Raw genomic sequence first — 18,663 nt, 5'->3', positions numbered from 1 at the left:
CTGAGAGGCCCATTTTCCTTCCCCCACAAGAATACTCTGTCTCTCTTAAGTAAATGAATTTGGGGCTGATGATGTGTAACTGGGCAGCCTCTGGAACAGGACAAATGAAGTTCTTGGTGCCATAAAGGGGCACTCATAGCCACGAGTGGCTTAATTTCTCTATTTGTAAATTTGTAAACTATACATACATTTTCTTTTGGGATGTTTTCTGAAACCCTAACTCCTCAGAGAATTGTGTAATTCCCAGTGATAAAAGCAGGTGATGGAATATAGTTACACACGTTTGTGCTGAAAGCTGGGACTGCCGGGCCACCAGGTGGCCAGCTGTTGGTGTTTCTCACTCAGGTGCATCACGGGGAACTAAACGTGCGCGTGGTTTGTCTTTGTGAAGGTTCAAGAAGACGTGGAAGCTGCAGGCCCTGAAAGAAGGCAAGACGAACATGCACGCACCTTATTCTTTGGCACAGCTGGTCCCTGAGAGGCCCAAGCCCACCCCAGTGCTTGTGCCCCTCATCTCCCCACCAGTGTCCCCCAGCAGCCTTGAGTCAGACAACACCCTGAGGCACAGCCAAGCAGACGCCAGGGGTCCACAGAGCCCTTATGACATCAGCAACAGAGACTACTTCTTCCCGCAGTAGCTGGCTGGGTGCTCCTGGCAGGCTGGGGTGTCAGACCTGCTGAACTGTGTGGATGACAATGCTCAAACTGGAAGCTGGCTTCTCACTGTCATTCCAGGGGTGTGGGGCCTCTGACTTCACTATTACAGAAGGGCCTCACAGCAGGTTCTACGCTGGGTGAAAATAGGTTTGCTGCGCCTGTTCAGAAGGAAGAGGTGGTTGAGTTTGAACCACTCTTCCCCTACAAGTCCTGCTTAAAGGAGTTAGAGTGAACTCCGGCCCTGTGCAGAGAGTGGTGTCAAGAGTCCACTGGACACTCAGGTGGGCAGAGCCAGGTGTCTGCAGAGGCTCTGGACCCCGGGCTTCGTGTGGTCCAGCTGCAGGCCTCCCGCCCACCAGACACAGCTCTGCAAGCTGCACCATCAGGAGGTGGGATGGATTTCCAGCCAAAGACCCTCGTCACCTGTCTCCTGGTCCAGTGCAGTTTCATCTTCTAGCTCAAACTCTTGAAACCCAAGTACCTTCACAATTCAGTTTTTCTAGGCCTGAGGACAAGTTTTCTTCAGCCACTCAGGCTAGGGAAGCTCTCACCTGCCTTTCCTCCCCACACTGGATCAACAGCTGAGGGGGCAGGTGAATAGTATCTCAGGGCCAGATGGGTGGAAGTGGAATTGTAATTAGTTCCTCATTAGCGTTTTGCTAAATGTGAATGTTAAGCCTAGGCGCCTGCTGAATCCAGAAGCAACTGCACTGACTCAGTTTCCCTCTCTGGATCTCAGGACTTCAGGAAGAGAGCAGCAGAGAGGAAGTAGGGGTGTAGGGACAGGGTCTCCACTCGTCGTAACGAAGCTGAAGGGGATGCCACCTCTGAAAACCAACATTCCCTGGCCTCCACGTCCCCCACTCCCCAAAAGGAGAGCTGGCATTGTGAGGGGCTCTGTCGGTGAGATCCAAAGTGTTTGACTCCAGCCTTGTTTGTTTTGTTTTCACCTGAGCCTGAGTAAATATTTATATTTGGTTTTTAAAGAACTGCTGACCATTTTTTTTTTTTTGAGAGGGTGCAAGGTCCCTATTATCTGAAGGTCAGTATATAAATAACTTGGGGAGAAGAGCAGTTGCCTTGTTTGGCACAAACCTGAGTCAAGTGAAAAAGGAGGAGGAGATAAAACTATTTTCCCCTATTAGACAAGAGACTCTGATTTCATTCTAAAGTTTGATTTTTGTCTTCAAAAGTGAAAAGATTGCCTACTTCTTCTTTAATTTAGGGGAAAAGCAGCTTGTTACTTCTCGCCCAAGCCTTTGTGAAGGACGTGGTGTCTGGCTCCTGGCGGAGATACTGGGAAGTGAGCCTCCCACGATTACCAAGTAGGGTCAGTTGAAAACCCCCACCCCCGACAGCCAGGAGCCCTCGTTATTAGAGGGAAGGAGGAGCATTAAAAAATACCCTTAGTGCCTTCCTCTTTTTGTTTAGTTCCTTGAATTTGATCCAGTTCGGCTGGTATTGAAGTGCCGGCTAAATGTCTAGCCGTGACTCTTGAGATTAACCATTTCAAGCTCACTTTTCTGTCCTGGCTTTGAAAATTCAGTGATGAAAGTGGTTACCCAGAAAAGCACCCTCAGGTATCACAGGGCATCCCAGAATGAAGCTATGATTAAAATCAGTTGTGTAATCATGGACCAAAAATTTACCAGATCACAAATTTTTCTAGTAGTCTACCCTTAAAAACAACAACAACAGAAACAAACAAACAAAAAAACCCCACCAGCACCAGACAGGTGGCAAAGGATGAAAATGACCTGTGTATTATTTACTATTTTGCTGGGTTCAAACTGCTACTATCTTGGGCAAGTCGTGGTTTTTATTGCTGGCTTTGTCTGTCAGTTTCAGACCCTGTTGCTGCTTTAGGCAGCTCTCTTAAGTTGACAGGCAGGTGTTTGTGTGTGTGTGTGTGTGTGTGTGTGTGTGTGTGTGTGTGTGTGTGTGTGTGTGTGTGTGTGTGTGTTTTTCTGTAATGTTTTTTTTGAGAACAGCGAAAATGCTGTTAAAGGAAAATATATAAAAAAAACAACCCCGAGAATCTGCATGAGAAAGAGTGACTGTGCCCACGGTTCTTTAACTCTTTATAAGGTTTTACCCACATGTAATATGACCAAAGCCAGACGGGGACGTGCTAGTGGAAGATGTGAAACTTAGATAGCTCAAGATCACTGAGAGCTAGGCAGCTTTGATCTCCAAATTGTTATTGCTTTCATTATTATTGTAACGGAACTGCTTTTTTTTTTTTTTGTATTGAAAAGGATTTTTTTTTTCTTTTACATTTTTATAAGCTAGTGTAAATGAAGGAAAAGTATTTGTCTCCTCTGGGTTGTGGGCTTTGCTCAGTATACACAGATATATACCCTACGCTTTCTCTGCCCTCAAATCTATGGCTAATGACCATGTGTTTCAACCCGTAGGTCATTCTTATCTTTGTTTCTGCAGCTCATGTGCTGCCTTTTATCCTCCACAACGATGTTACTCACCTAATACCTGTGGCAGTGTCCCACACAACCAACCATATGTGAAATGTTGGGATGGTGACAATTTATATAAACATGACAATTTATCCTGCTGGGTTGAAAAAGTTAAAAATATGCTGGTTCAAGCTCTAAGCTAAAGTGGTCATTAATTCTTGTAGTATTAAGAAAATATTTTTTTCGGATGTCAAGGGAGTAGCATTGTCTGTGTTTAAGAAGCCACTGGTAGCTCAGAGAGCCCTTTGCTCTGATGGAACTTGAGCCCCTGTGGTTTTCTGCCAGGCTCTCGGCTCACTTTGCCTTCATTTCCCTGGGAAGAAAACACCATTACCAGGTGTGGGGTCTGCCGCTGAGACTGGGGTAGGAGCTCACCTTGTGGTGCACAGAGTCCAGTGGAGCAGGCTGAGAGTGATCGTGGTTTGTGTGTTTCCTGCAGAATGTTCAGGCCTGTCTTGCTCTGTTGCTTTGGTGCTTCCTCCAAGGTTGACTTCAGCTGGGGAGGATTCTGGCGCCCAGCTGCAGGTGGAGTTGATGAGAAATTTATCTTAATTTGGAGGGGCAGGGGTCACTGTTGGTCCTTCAGACCATGATCATGGAACCCAGCTTTCTCCTGTGGGCAGTGGGGCTGTAACTGGAAGGCCAGCTGGCTCAGGATCTGAGCCAGACGCTCCTGAGTGTCCCGTGAAAGCCCTTCCAGCATCATGTTCTTTGTATGGTCTGGTGCTAGCGCCAGTTTGTTTCTATGGCAACCTTAATGATTTTTTTTTTTCTTACTGTCTAATTTTTGTTTTATTTTTCTCAATTAGGGTTGACATTCATTTATTTTTTCGACTGTAATGATTATTAAGGAACATTGTTAGTTTTACGAACATCTGCTCAAACAAAGATCTGCTTTAGAAGGAAAGGATTCAAACAGCATGTAGCAAGGCTGTTAATTAATCTCCATTTTTGGATGGAGATCACACATCTGTTGAACAGAATACCTCAACTTTGTTTCTTTTGGAGAAAAATAATAGTTTTAAGTTTGTTTTTATTTTTTACCTAATTATCTAAAAGCAAATACCAAAGGCTGATGTCTGTATATGGGGCAAAGGGTCAGTACGATATGTTTTTTCAATGTTTTTTTCTTCTTTTTATCAGCTATTTTGCATTTAAAGTAAAAATTGTAAATGTTTGAAATAAATAATTCCTAAAAGTATGCTTGAGATGTAATTATGCTTTGGCACCTGGGTCATTTAAAGGAAAGATTTACCTGATCAATGAGGTGAAAGGAGTGAGGAAAGATGGGTTTAAAATGAAGTGGGGCTATTTTCGGGTGGGCCTTCCCTTAATGGAGGATAAAATTACCCCTGGAAATAATCAAATTAGTTTAAGAAATAAATTGCAGTTTCTCAAAAGACACTAATGAATTTCCCAAACTGAATCCTGGGGTTTCTGGAAGGGGCGTGGGTGCTTCTGCCACGTTTACCGTCACTGCTGTTGACGGACGTGTGGGGAAGGAAAAGGGCGGGCCGTTGTTCACCAGAAGACTGTTTATTGGACGGTGGGTGTTAACGGTATCACAAAGGCCAGCCTGCACTCTTGATGTCTGAGCCTAAATCAGCCCCCTGCTGTAAAGGATCTTAGGTAGGAAGAACTTGGATCACCACCATCCTCCATCTTCTAGGCAGAGGGAAGCCATCATGTGGCTGTTCTGTGGGTAAGAGTCGCTGTGTAAACAGGTCAGGGGTGGGGAGGAGGAAACTGTCGGGGAGCCTTGTGATTGTGTAACTCCGACTGAAAGTTGACATGTGAGGCCCCACTGTGCACCCCCCACTCCATTTGAGGGAGAGGAAAGCCACAAGACCGAACCTACAGGATCCACTGTCTCCTTGAAGATCTTTTTTTAAGGTTGGTCCCTGTCTTGCCGAAAAGGAACAGGAAACTAATGTTCCCCATGGTGGCTAGGCTGTGTGGGCCACACAGAGTGTTGCAGGGTTGGCCGTAAGGAGCTGGAATGGAAGAAGGTGCCTCCTGCTTCTCCAGGGCATCACTGTTAGGATGACATGATTTCAATGCTCTTTCCAGAAGGATTTGGGAAAACAGATGGTGATCCTTGTAGAGAATGGTAAGGAACACTCAGTTATTGGAACTCACTTAGGAAAGCATTTTCCTTATTTATTGAGGCACAGGAGACCAAAATTTTCCCCATGTCTGAGAAGTATGGGCAAGAGGCAAGAAACTGCCATTCTCCAGCAGCTTTTGAAGGGCTTAAACTGCTGTGCGCAAGGGTGGGCTGGGGCTCCGGGCAGCCCCCAGACAGAGTGGTGGCCGGCCGGGCTGGCTCTGTGGCCCGTTGCTGAAGCAATCACAGGCAATGACTGCGAGCCCTGCACCAGCCTTTTGATACTGACCAATTCCTAGATTCTTTGTGAAAGTTCCTGTCCTCGCAGATGTATGTCACTTAGAAAACAAAGCAAAACAAAGTAACGGTAACAATATCTCAGCCTTGACCTATTTCATACCAACAATTATAGGTGACAATCCAAAACCTGAATAAAATTAAGTTTTCAGTAAAATAATGAAACACTCATACAATAAGTGTAGTAATATTTAATCAAGAGTGTTTCATCTAAGATAACTTCAACTTGCTTAATATAGCTGCCCAGCCTGACTAGGTGGTGGCGCAGTGGGTAGAGCAACGACCTGGGACCATGGTGGGATTCAAATAATTTAACAACCAATTCTCTGCCCGTCTAATGACCCTCTTAAGTATAAAAAAAGATATACAGAAAGGTAGTTTATTATTTTATGCACTTAATACTTATATAAGAATAAAAGAGGTACACAAAACTAGATTGTTACGAGTTTTAAAATATTAATGAAAAATATTAAATAATACCTGGCAAAAAACAATGAAACTATTAAGATATTTCCATATTGTTTCTTGATTGGCATCCTCACTTGCAATTTTTTTCACCTATGGATGGAATGAACGTGACTGTGGACACTTAGAATACACTGTTACGCAGATGAACATTAAAAAAGAATAAGAAATGTAAATTTGTGATTTCCACATTGAGCGTTTGTAATCCCTCTGTAATCAGAGAGAACCCTGATTACAAGTGCCATTCTAACAAATGGTTTGCCGAACTCAACAAAATATTAAAACAATCCCACCACTGCCTGGGATGCTGGTTTGAGCAAGGGGTCACTGGCTCGACTGGAGCCCCTGGCCAAGGCACATACGAGACATATGAGAAGCAATCAATGAACAACTAAAGTGCTGCAACTATGAGTTGATGTTTCTCATCTCTCTCTTCCCGTCTCTCTTTCTCTCTCTCAAAAATAAATAAATTAATAAAGCTGCTTGATGTCCATAGGAAAATAGTCTACTGAGTAATGGGAAGCTGCATTTTAGAATTTCATTGTGACTTTTTTTTTTAAAGAGAGACAGGAAGGGAGAGAGATGAGAAGCATCAACTCGCAGTTGTGGCACTTAAGTTGTTCATTGATTTCTTCTGATATGTGCCTTGACTGGGGTAGGGGGTTCCAGCTGAGCCAATGACCCCTTATTCAACCTAGCAACCTTAGGCTCAAGCCAGTGACCACGGGGTCATGCCTATGAACCCACGCTTAAGCTGCCACCCTGTGTTCTAGCTGGCGAGCTCGTGCTCCAGCTGGCGACCTCGGGATTTCAAATCTGAGTCCTCTGCGTCCCGGGATGATGCTCTATCCACTGTGCCCCCACCAGTCAGGCTCACTATGACTTTTTTAAAGAATGGAATTCATTGGGAAGACATTGTATGTTACTTTGGTTTTTATTTTTACTTTTTGTTTATATTTTATTGAGGTATAATTGATATTACATTACATTAGGTTCAGGTGAACAATATGATGATTTGATATTTGTATATACTATAAGATGATCACCACGATAAGTCCATTTAACATCTGTCACCATACTTCATAGTTAGAAAAACTTTTTCTTGTGATGAGAACTTTCAAAATCTACTCTCCTAGCTTCCTTTCAAAGGTGTGATAGTTATTATTAATTATAGTTATGCTGTTCATTACATCCCTGTGATTTATTCATTTTATAACTGGCTATTTATACCCTTTGACCCCTGCACCCATTTCGCCCACCCCACCCTGGTTTTTAAATTTATGTGCCATACAAATAAGGGTTTTTAAGTGATGAGCCATGTAAAAGTGGGACATGCTGAAGTGGGAGGCTGTCCTCATCCACTCACGTGGGCAGCACAAGTATCCTGCAGGGCAAAAATATACACTGGTGTACGGTGCAACCACCATATCAGTAGAGATTCCAGTTCAGTCTGGAGTGGACCTCAGAAAACTAAATAAGCTCCCAGATGGTTCTGAGGAAGATGGTGGGTGTTGTGGAGGCCTTATATTTCAGTACGTGACATACACCAGTGGATCATTTCTGTGGACAAATCCCTCGGAATCACAAAATGGTGTCTGTCGACAGAAGTGCAAGTTTCACAGGTTATCCTGTGGTGTAGCTGGCTTTGAGGGTCTCTGTGCTGGACACACTGGGCTAGAGGTAAGATTATACGGCAACATGTGACTGTGGGTATTAACTGGAAAACAAAATCTGTGGGCAGCCATGGCTGGGTGGCTCAATTGGTTAGAGCATTGTTGCTGTAATGCCAGGCAGGTTCACACTGGATATGGGTAGACGGTAGAGGAACTGCGGAGCTGGAAAGTGTTGGGCCATTTCTTTTACTGGAGGCTCGCAACAGCAGACAAGCACACAGGCAGAGGAAAACCACTTCTCAGGCAAATGAACAACAAAATGGCCCCTCACAGTGGCGGGCAGGCAATCCACGCATCCACAATCCACAATCCCCCATATCTCTCTTCCTCCCTCTCCCTCCCTCTCTCTCCCTCCCTTTCTCCCTCTCTCCCTCCCTCTCTCTCCCTCTCTCTCTCCCTCTCTCTCCCTCTCTCTCTCTCACCCTCCCTCTCTCCTTCCCTCTCTCCCTCTCTCTCTCCCTCTCTCCCCCTCTCTCTCTTCCCCCCTCTCTCCCCCTCTCTTTCTCTCTCTCCCTCCCTTCCCCCCCCCTCGCGCTATGTACATGTGCCTGTGCCAGGTGCTTACACACTAATCAAGAAAAGTGCTTGCAGCCGGTAAACCGTGAGCTAGCCTAACACAACTGCCCCACACTCAGCCACCAGCATTACAAGTCCAAAGGTCACTAGCGTTAGCAAGGGGTCACTGGCTCTGTTTGAGCCCCTAATCAAGGCACATACAAGAAGCGATGAGTGAACAGCTAAAAGCGAAGCACTACGCGTTGATGATTCTTTCTCTCCTTGCTCTCTCTTTCCCTTTCTGTTTCTCTCAAAATAAAAACATCAACCAATGAACGCATAAATAAGGTACAACAAATCAATGTTCCTCTCTCTATAAAATCAATCAATCAATAAAAAAATCTGTGTGCAGCAAAGAGCTACACCACTGCCCTGCTGGTTACCTAGAAGTCCACAGAACCCTTTTTGGTAGAGATGTTCTCTGACAATAGAACTAAAACTAATGGCTACCATTTGTGGATCTTTCACGAAGTCCTTTGCAAACAAGATACTCTTTTTTCATCCTAATGATGCTGTAATGTGTTTTTACCTGTTTGCAGATGAGGCCATTGAAGCTCATATTAGTAAAGATAGTGGCTCAAGATGCCCGAGCCCGTTAAGATGCTGAACTGGACCTCACCCCTGGGTCTGTCTAACTCCGAGGCCTGTGCTCTTTGCCTTGCCCTGTGGCCCCTCACCCGGGTGGGCCTCTCTTATCAACCCCTTTCCCATGCCAGGGGCCGTCATCCTGTGCTGGGTGGGGCCTGGCCCACTTACCCGTGGAGGGGAGATGGACCTGCATTCCTGTAAGTGTGGAAAGGGACTGGAATCAGCCCTGGGAGTCTGAGCCAACACAAGCATGTGTGGGGGCTCCCAGGGGTGGCTCTGAGGCAGCCAGGCCCCGGCGCTGCTCACATAACAGGCAACCACGAAGAAGATGGGTCATAAAAGGGAGGAACACAACCAGTGTTCCTAGATCAGAAACCAAATCAAACCTTTTCTCCTCCATATATAGTGGCCTATAGGAACTCTGCATGAATGATTTCGTTTTCTTCAGCTGCTTCCTTGGTATATACCTTAACTCTGTTGAAATTCTCAAATTGGGCTTTATTTATGGTATGGGAACTTACCCCACCCACTCTGAAAGGATGAGCAGCTGCCACACCAAAAGTGCTGGTTCTCTCTGGGCACTGAGAGTCATTCAAGGAATGTATACCAAACCACAGTGCTGGCTGAGGGAATACAAGAGGATCCAATTCCTTCCTTAAGATGCTGGCAGTCCATCCAGCGAGCCACAGAGTTATGAGCAAGTGCTGTCTCTGGGAGCAAACGACTAATTTGGTTTAGGGACTCAGGGAAAGAAGGGATAGAAATAGGGAGAGTGATGATGGAAGAGGAAGGTTCCAAGTGGAGGGGACAGTGAGTGACCCCTTGCTCACGCCAGTGACCTTGGGCTCAAGCCAGCGACCTTTGGGCTCAAGCCAGTGACCATGGGGTCATGTCTATGATCCCAGGCTCAAGCTGGTGAGTTTGCTTTCAAGCTGGATGAGCCCATGCTCAAGCCAGCAACCTCAGGGTTTTGAACCTGGGTTCTCTGCATCCTAGTCCGAGCTCTATCCATTGTGCCACCACCTGGTCAGGCTTATTTATTGGTCTTTAGAGAGATAGGAGAGAGAGAGAGAGAAAGGTAAGAAGGGATGAGCCAGAAGCATCAACTCATAGTAGTAGTTGCTTGTCATATGTGCCTTGACTGGATGAGCCTGGGCATTTGAACCAGTGATCTCAGCATTTCAGGTCGATGCTTTAGCCACTGTGCCACCACACATTAGGCAATTTTGCAATATTCTAAGAGCATTTGGAAGTCACTGAAAGACCAGATTTGCTCCTTTTTTATTTTATGCATATTTATTTTTTCATGAGCTTGTATGTTTTTACGATTAAAGAAAGTTTTTTATTAAACAATTATAATCCTGTTTTTGAATAGTTCAATCATGTTGTACTGCCTATAAAAACTGTTTATTAAAATAGTGCAAGAAGTTGGTGGGGATCATAGAGACAACAAAATTGGCTATGAAACAGTAATTGTTGAAGCTGGGCACAGAATGATTCATTACATAAATCTTTAAAAAGCCTTGACATTCTTTAGCTTAAAAAGTGCAAGGATTTGAAGGGGGTTTTTTACTTGCAAATGTACTGTTTAAAATAATCCAAAATGAATATAAACACACCTTTCTTAACTATCCTTTATTGTGAACCATGATTCTCACTTATCAGCAACACACTGATTGATGCCTTGATGAACTAATTGGCTTCTACATGCATAGAAAGTGATATATCTTCTCAATTAATCCAAACTAGTGATCCTATTTATTTATGCACATAAATCAGAAGACAATCTGAATTATTTTTAAAATGTCATGTAGGAAGAAGCATTTTAAGTTTGAATCAGGATGATAAACTGACTCACACTATATTATTCACAAGGTGGGGGAAGTAATTCTGGTGCTACGTGTAGACTTTGGAAATGATAATCTGCATGTCTCAGAGAGAATCCTCTTTTTCTTTATTTTTTTAAGATTTTATTTAGTGCCTGACCAGGCAGTGGTGCAGTGGATAGAGCATTGGACTGGGATGCAGAGGACCCAGGTTTGAAACCCCAAGGTCGCAGGCTTGAGCATAGGCTCATCCAGCTTGAGCACGGGCTCATCTGGCTTGAGCGTGGGATCATAGACAGGACCCCATGGCCGCTGGCTTGAGCCCAAAGGTCACTGGCTCGGCTATAGACCTCCGGTCAAGGCACATATGAGAAAGCAATCAATGAACAACTAAGGAGACTAAGGAGCCACAACGAAGAATTGATGCTTCTCATCTCTCTCCCTTCCTGCCTGTCTGCTTCTATCTGTCCCTCTCTCTGTCTCTGTCTCACACACACACACAATGAAAGATTTTATTTATTGATTATATAAAGAGAGGAGGTGGGGGAGTGAGAAGTATCAGCTCATAGCTGCTTCACTTTAGTTGTTGATTGATTGCTTGTCGTATGTGCCTTGACCAGGCAAGCCCAGGGTTTTGAACTGGTAACCTCAGCATTCCAGACTGATGCTTATTCACTGCACCACCACAGGTCAGGCAGAGTGAATCTTATGCTGATGATCACAGCTTATCTTGTCTCGCAGGTCTTTAGACTTCCCAGATCCATAGGAGGAGCCTCTTTCAAGCCAGGGAAAGGATACCTAGGCCCATGAACATGAACTACCAGACCAGCAGAAGGGCATCCTGGTGGTAGACATGGATCCCTAAACCTAATTCCTGTCCCACTACCTTGAGTCCACAACGCTTATCTACAGGGACAAAGCACATTGGTCCCACCGGCAACATGGATGTCCAGTCTACTAGATATAGTCTCACTGTAAGATCATAGACTGGCATTGTTTTGTTTTTTATAGTTTTTTGTTATTGATTGATTTTAGAGAGAGAGAAAAGAAGAGAAAGAGAAATATCGATCTATTGTTCTACTTATTCATACATTTATTGGTTGATTCTAGTATGTGCCCTGACCAGGGAAGGAACTCACAAACGGGAGTATTGGAACAATGTCTAACCAACTGAGCTACCCAGCCAGAACCTTGTTTTGTTCTTTTAACTGTGGTAAAAGACACATAACATAAAATTTTCTATCTTAACCATTCTAAGTATGCAGTCCCATAGTATATTCATATTGTTGTGTAAACAATCTCAAAAACATTTTCATCTTGCAAAGCTGAAACTCTACTAAACAACTCCCTATTTTCCACTCTTCCCAGGTCCGGGCAATCACCATTCTGTCTTCTGTTTCTATGAATTCAAGTATTTTCGGTACCTTATACAGGTGAAATTGTATAGGATTTATCTTTTTGTAACTGGTTTATTTCACTCAGCAAAATAGCCTCAAGATTCATCCATGTTGTATCATGTATAATAATTTCATTCCTTTTTAAGGCTGAATAGTAGTATTCCATTGCATGTATATTCCACATTTTGTTTATCCAGTCATTCATCCATGGACATTGGGGTTGCATGTACTTCTTGGCTATTGTGGATTTTTTAAAAACTTTTTTTCCCACTGGCTAACTAAAACAAGGTGGCTAGTTTGTTACTCCTTGCCCAAGTTTGACCAATTATATTCATCAAGTGTGAAGAATTCTGCAGGCCAGGTATACTCTTTTAAAGGGAAAGTATAAGTATAGCAATTAAGAGTCACTCTAGAATTAGACTGGGCTGCAATCTGGGCTCTCCCACTTACTGCGTGACTGAGCCAGGACAAGGCATTTGATTGCTCTAGTACCAGTGTCCTTATCTGAAAAATGAGGCTGCCACCTGGCTCACTGAGTCGTGGAAGATTAAAACAAGATAATACAGCATGAAAGCATCTGTTTAGCAACATACCTGGTGTGTAGCAAGAGTCTCTTATTACTTAAATATTGACCTCTCACGGGGTCTGAATTCAACACTGAATACTCCAAATCCTGGGCTTTTAAAGACATGTGTGCAGCCCTGGCCAAGTAACTCAGTTGGTTAGACTGTTGTCCTAATGTGCTAAGGTTGTGTGTTTGATGCCATGTCAGGGCACATACAAGAATCAACCAATGAATGCATCAGCAAATGAAACAACAAAGTGATGTTTTTCTTTCTTTCTCTCTCCTATCCCCTTTCTCTAAAATTGATGAATAAAAAGAAAAATTTTTTTAATTAAAAAAAAAAAGTTCAACCTGAATTCTGGAAACCATTACTCAGTTGTTTGGTTGGGGTGATGGTGGTGAGGCAAACATTACTCAACACATACTTCCTTTCTGTTAACACAGATGGGGAAAAACAATAGGCACTTGTACCACCTGGTGGCAATTTATGTAAATGTCAATGGAAATTAAAATTTTTTAATATCAAAAGACTCAACACTATAGCCTTCTTTAGAATCTCAGATGAATTTATTTGCGAATCTTTAAATAGTAGCTTCCAACGGTAATTCTCAGTCATAACTGAGTATCAAAATCTGCCTGACCAGTGGATAGAGCGTTGGCCTGGGATGCTGAGGACCTAGGTTTGAAACCCCGAGGTCACCAGCTTGAGTGTGGGTTTATCTGGCTTGATCATGGGCTCACCAGCTTGACTGCAGGGTCGCTGGCTTGAGTGTGGGATCATAGACTTGACCCCATGGTCACTGGCTTGAACTCAAAGGTTGCTAACTCGAAGCCCAAGGTCCCTGGCTAGAGCCCGATGTCCCTGGCTTGAGCAAGGGTTTACTCGCTCTGCTGTACCCCCACCCCCACCCCGTCAAGGCACAAATGAGAAAGCAATCAATGAACAACTAAGGCGCCGTAAGGAAGAATTGACACTTTTCATCTTTCTCCCTTCCTGTCTGTCCCTCTCTCTGACTCTCTCACTGTCTCTGTCAAAAAAGAAAAAATCATATGGAAGAGGTTTAAAAACATATAGATTAAAAAATAGATTTCAAGTTTCACAACAGACTACTGCATCAAATGCCATAGGTGGGATGAGGGCATCTAGATGAATACCAAGCAACAATAACAACAAAAGCCACCACTCTGATGCCTGGTCAGGGATGGTGACAAACATAACAACCATCAACTCAGGAAGAAGATGGACAAGGAGACAGAGGACTACTTCACCGTGTTTCTGTTTTATTTGAGAATTAAAAACATAATACAAGGTTCTAAAGGTGAACTGAGAAAAAAATTCGTCGGCCTAGCGTGCGGAGGACCCGGGTTCGATTCCCGGCCAGGGCACATAGGAGAAGCGCCCATTTGCTTCTCCACCCCTCCGCCGCGCTTTCCTCTCTGTCTCTCTCTTCCCCTCCCGCAGCCAAGGCTCCATTGGAGCAAAGATGGCCCGGGCGCTGGGCATGGCTCTGTGGCCTCTGCCTCAGGCACTAGAGTGGCTCTGGTCGCAACATGGTGACGCCCAGGATGGGCAGAGCATCGCCCCCTGGGGGGCAGAGCACCGCCCCTGGTGGGCGTGCCGGGTGGATCCCGGTCGGGCGCATGCGGGAGTCTGTCTGACTGTCTCTCCCTGTTTCCAGCTTCAGAAAAATGAAAAAAAATAAAAAAAATTAAAAAAAGAAAAGAAAAAAAAAAGAAAAAAATTAAACATGAAGTCTGCTTATGTTCAATCATGGTTTGTTTATACAATTCATTAACAGTGACTACAAATAAATATTCTGACCCTTTCTGCTATTGCTGCTACCAAAGAAGTTTGTTGTTTTTTTTTTGAAGGGAGGTGATTCTCAAAACCAAATAAATCAAGAAAAAACATGAGTTTCTTGGAATAATGTTTATTTAAACTTACATTTCATAGTAAATCATCTTCAGGAGAGTGTGCCACCTATTTGACCACTCCAATACATCCAGAAAATATATAAACTCTTTCTGATATAATATAAATTACTAAAGTTCTACAGATAGGCACCTATATTACATACAATCTTCAAATAGTTTCAAAAGTTAAAACAATTAGTTGATATTTAAGTTGTTAAAGCCTGCTGATAAATAACTGAATGATTAAGAACTTGACAAAATGAGATGACCATCTCAATTATTTGTTGCTAGCATATTCATTAAAATACATTTAAGATTCTAAACAATATGATCCGGCCATAGTCCAGGGGCCTCGTGATGACCACGCTTCTATGATGTTGTATTAGGCTGTAAACCACCCTTTCCACAGGAAAAGACAGATTTCAAGATGGCAACTGCTGTATCATCACTTTTCACGGTATGGACTGTATCAGAAATCCGTTAGAAAACTCCCTAAATGTGCTGCTTGTTTCCCCACTGCAGTGTGCTTGCCATTAGATGGCAGCAACACACCACTGCTTTCCTTCTCAGGGTCAAAAATTGAGGAGGGTAAGTTAAGATCTACAGCAGGTCAAGTTTCTCTAAGTCCAAGTTAATGGGGTTATACAAATTGGAGAGGAGAACAAAGAAGAGTGATTCTAAGTAGATTATAAGGCGAAAAATTTGGCTGGTATAGAAAATAAGAGAAAACTAATGAATGAAAGACATCTATGAGAAAGGTATTAAAGAAGTTCTGCTAAATATTAAAAGGATGTGGAGAAGGGAAATGAAATCTAGATATCTGGGTTCCCCCCACCCTGGGGCTGAAGGATAAATGAGGCATTAACCTTTAACAAAAAAGAATGGACATTTTAATAGACTGGAAAGGCTACCCTCATTAAAAAAAAAATACTTTATTGTTGTTAGAGAGAGGATAGAGAGAGATAGGCAGGAGGTGGGGGAGGAGCTGGAAGCATTAATTTGTAGTACAGTGGTACCTTGAGATACAAGCAGACCAACATACAATGTTTTTAAAGATATGAGCTGCGACTTGGTCCGTATTTTTGTTTGAGATCCGAGCTAAATCCCGAGATATGAGTAGTGATTCAGGAAACTGCCGCTAGTTGGCGCGTTGGTGCACGGGTCCAGTATCGGCAGCACAACACCAGCATCTCGTTCTTTCTCACGTGTTACCCGCAGAATCAAGTCGAATCTCGTGCACTGTACTCGTCCTTGCATCATTTTTGCACTTTTTACTTTTTTTGTGTGCTATCATGAGACCAAAGAAAGTGAGTGTAAAGGACAGTGGTGAGAAGAAGAAGAGAATGATGTTGATAGAAGTAAAGCAAGAAATAATAGAAAAACATGAGCGTGGTGTACGAGTGACTGAACTGGCAAGACTGTATGACCACAACACATCTACAATTTATATCATCCTTAAACAAAAGGATGCCACCAAAAGTGCAAATTCAGCGAAAAGAACTACAATTCTGTCCCAATTAAGGACAAATATCCATGAAGAAATGGAGAAGCTTCTGCTGGTGTGGGTGAAAAAGAAAGAGCTGGCAGGAGATACAGTGACAGAGACTGTAATATGCGAAAAGGCATGTGTTATTTACTGCGACTTGAATAAGAAAGAACCATCAACCTCAAAAGAGGCAGCAGAAGATACCTTTAAGGCAAGTCATGGCTGGTTTGAAAATTTCAAGAAGAGATCTGGCATCCACTCGGTGGTGAGGCATGGTGAAGCTGCGAGTGTTGACGGTAAGGCAGCTGAAGAGTACATCGCATGTTTTACTGTGCTTATCGCAAAGGAAGGCTACATCCCCCAACAAGTGTTCAACTGTGACAAAACAGGATTGTTTTGGGAAAAAATGCCCTGGGGAACTTTCATCACCGCAGAGAAGAAGCTGCCAGGCCATAAACCCATGAAGGACCGTGTGACCCTTGCATTGTGTGCAAATGCTAGCGGTGACTGTAAAGTAAAGCCACTGCTAGTGTATCATTCTGAAAATCCTCAAGCCTTTAAGACTCACAAGATTCTTAAAGAAAAACTGCAGGTTATGCGGCACGCCAATCATGGGTTATGTGGCAGTTTTTTTGTTTTTTGTTTTTTACAGAGACAGAGAGTCAGAGAGAGGGATAGATAGGGACAGACAGACAGGAACGGAGAGAGATGAGAAGCATCAATCATTAGTTTTTCGTTGTGACACCTTAGTTGTTCATTGATTGCTTTCTCATATATGCCTTGACCATGGGGTTATAGCAGACTGAGTAACCCCTTGCTCAAGCCAGCGACCTTGGGTCCAAGCTGGTAAGCTTTGCTCAAACCAGATGAGCCCGTGCTCAAGCTGGCGACCTTGGGGTCTCAAACCTGGGTCTTCTGCATCCCAGTCTGACGCTCTATCCACTGTGCCACCGCCTGGTCAGGTGGCAGTTTTTTATTGAATGGGTAAATCTTGTTTTTGGTCTTGCAGTGAAGAAATATCTTCAAGAAAATAAACTCCCAATGAAAGCATTACTAATCCTTGAAAATGCTCCAGCCCACCCACCTGGTCTTGAAGATGACATTCTCAATGAGTTCAAATTCGTGAAAGTCCTCTACCTCCCACCCAACATGACTTCAATCTTGCAACCTATGGATCAGCAGGTCATTTCCAACTTTAAAAAGCTTTACACAAAGCACTTGTTCCACTGCTGCTTTGAGGTGACTGAGAAGACAAATTTAACCCTTTGAGAGTTTTGGAAAGATCACTACAACATCGTGATATGTTTACACATTATTGACTTGGCATGGCAAGAGGTTACAAGAACCTTGAACTCGGCATGGAAAATGTTATGACCTGATGTTGTTGCAGACAGGGACTTCGAAGGATTTGAACCAGAGTCTGGAGGAGATTGTGTCCCTCGGAAAGTCGATGGTTCTGAAGGTAGATGAGGGTGATGTAAACGAGCTCATCAAGGAACATGAGGAGGAACTCTCAATTGAGGAGTTGAAGGAGCTACAGATGATGCAACACACGGATCTTCTGCAAGAGATTAGTAGTGAGGAGGGGGCAGAGTCGGAGGAAGTGATTTCTAAAAGTGAGATTAGAGACATGCTGGCAATGTGGGAGAAGCTTGCAAGTTTCATTGGAAAGAAACACCCAGAAAAAGTTTCAACTGGTCATGCTTCAGCACTTTTTTTTTTTTTTAAAGTTTTATCAATCTTTTTGTCTTTTCTTTTTTTAAAATTATTTTTATTTATTTATTCATTTTAGGGGGGGGGAGAGAGAGAGAGAGAGAGAGAGAGAGAGAGAGAGAGAGAAAGAGGGGAGGAGCAGGAAGCTTCAACTCCTATATGTGCCTTGACTGGGCAAGCCCAGGGTTTTGAACCGGCGACTTCAGTATTCCAGGTCGACGCTTTTATCCACTGCGCCACCACAGGTCAGGCGCTTCAGCACTTTTTAATGACACTTGTTTGTCACATTTCCGTAACATTTTAAAAGGCAGGCAAAAGCAAACCTCTTTGGATAGATTTTTATTCAAAAGTCCTGCAAGTGAAAGTGCCGAAAGTGCAGCCAAAAAGGCAAAAACAGGTGATGATTAAATGAAAAATATGTAATGTTAAGCTTAGGTTAAGTTTTAAGTTAAGAAAGTGCATTCTCTTACAATTAGGTTTTTGTAGTTTCATTTTAAGTAAAGAAAGTGCAGCTTTAGTTTTGATTAAAGTAAAGAAAATGCAGTTTTAGTTTACATTTAGTGTTAAGAAAGTGTAGTTTTAGTTTACGTGTCTACAGTGCCTGCATCCCTTCCTCCCTCCCTCCTCCTCGGCCATTCACCTGTTAGCCACGCTCGTCTGTCTCCAAGGTTAGAATACAGTACTAAATAACACTTTTTTCTTTTATTTCATATATTCTGTTATGCACTGGTAAAGTATATATGTGTGTTTCTTAAAACATGTCTTTTTTCATAATTTAGGATGGTTTGGGGATGTTTCACAGGGCTGGAATGGACTAAATCTATTTCAGTTATTTTAAATGGGAGAAATTTGTTTGATATACGAGTTAACTGACTTGCGAGCTCGGTTACACAATAAAACTCGTATCTCAAGGTACTACTATAGTTTTTTCTTGTGTATGCCTTGA

At 43.2% G+C, this 18,663-nt stretch overlaps 1 protein-coding gene across 1 annotated transcript in view; it reads left to right on the top strand.

Annotated features, from left to right (window-relative positions):
* The window catches only part of IL6R (interleukin 6 receptor), a 58,398-nt gene extending 54,066 nt beyond the window's left edge, over window positions 1-4,332 (top strand). The window contains exon 10 of the mRNA XM_066362372.1: window positions 392-4,332. Coding sequence (XP_066218469.1) covers window positions 392-638 — 247 coding nt within the window. The 3' untranslated portion in view covers window positions 639-4,332. The remainder of the gene's footprint in view (window positions 1-391) is intronic.
* The last annotated feature ends 14,331 nt before the right edge of the window (window positions 4,333-18,663 follow it).

The sequence above is a fragment of the Saccopteryx leptura genome, chromosome 2, assembly GCF_036850995.1.
Source record: "Saccopteryx leptura isolate mSacLep1 chromosome 2, mSacLep1_pri_phased_curated, whole genome shotgun sequence".
Taxonomy (NCBI): Eukaryota; Metazoa; Chordata; class Mammalia; order Chiroptera; family Emballonuridae; genus Saccopteryx; species Saccopteryx leptura.
The sequence above is the reverse complement of the archived record's forward strand: the minus strand, read 5'-3'. Positions and strand labels throughout refer to the sequence as shown.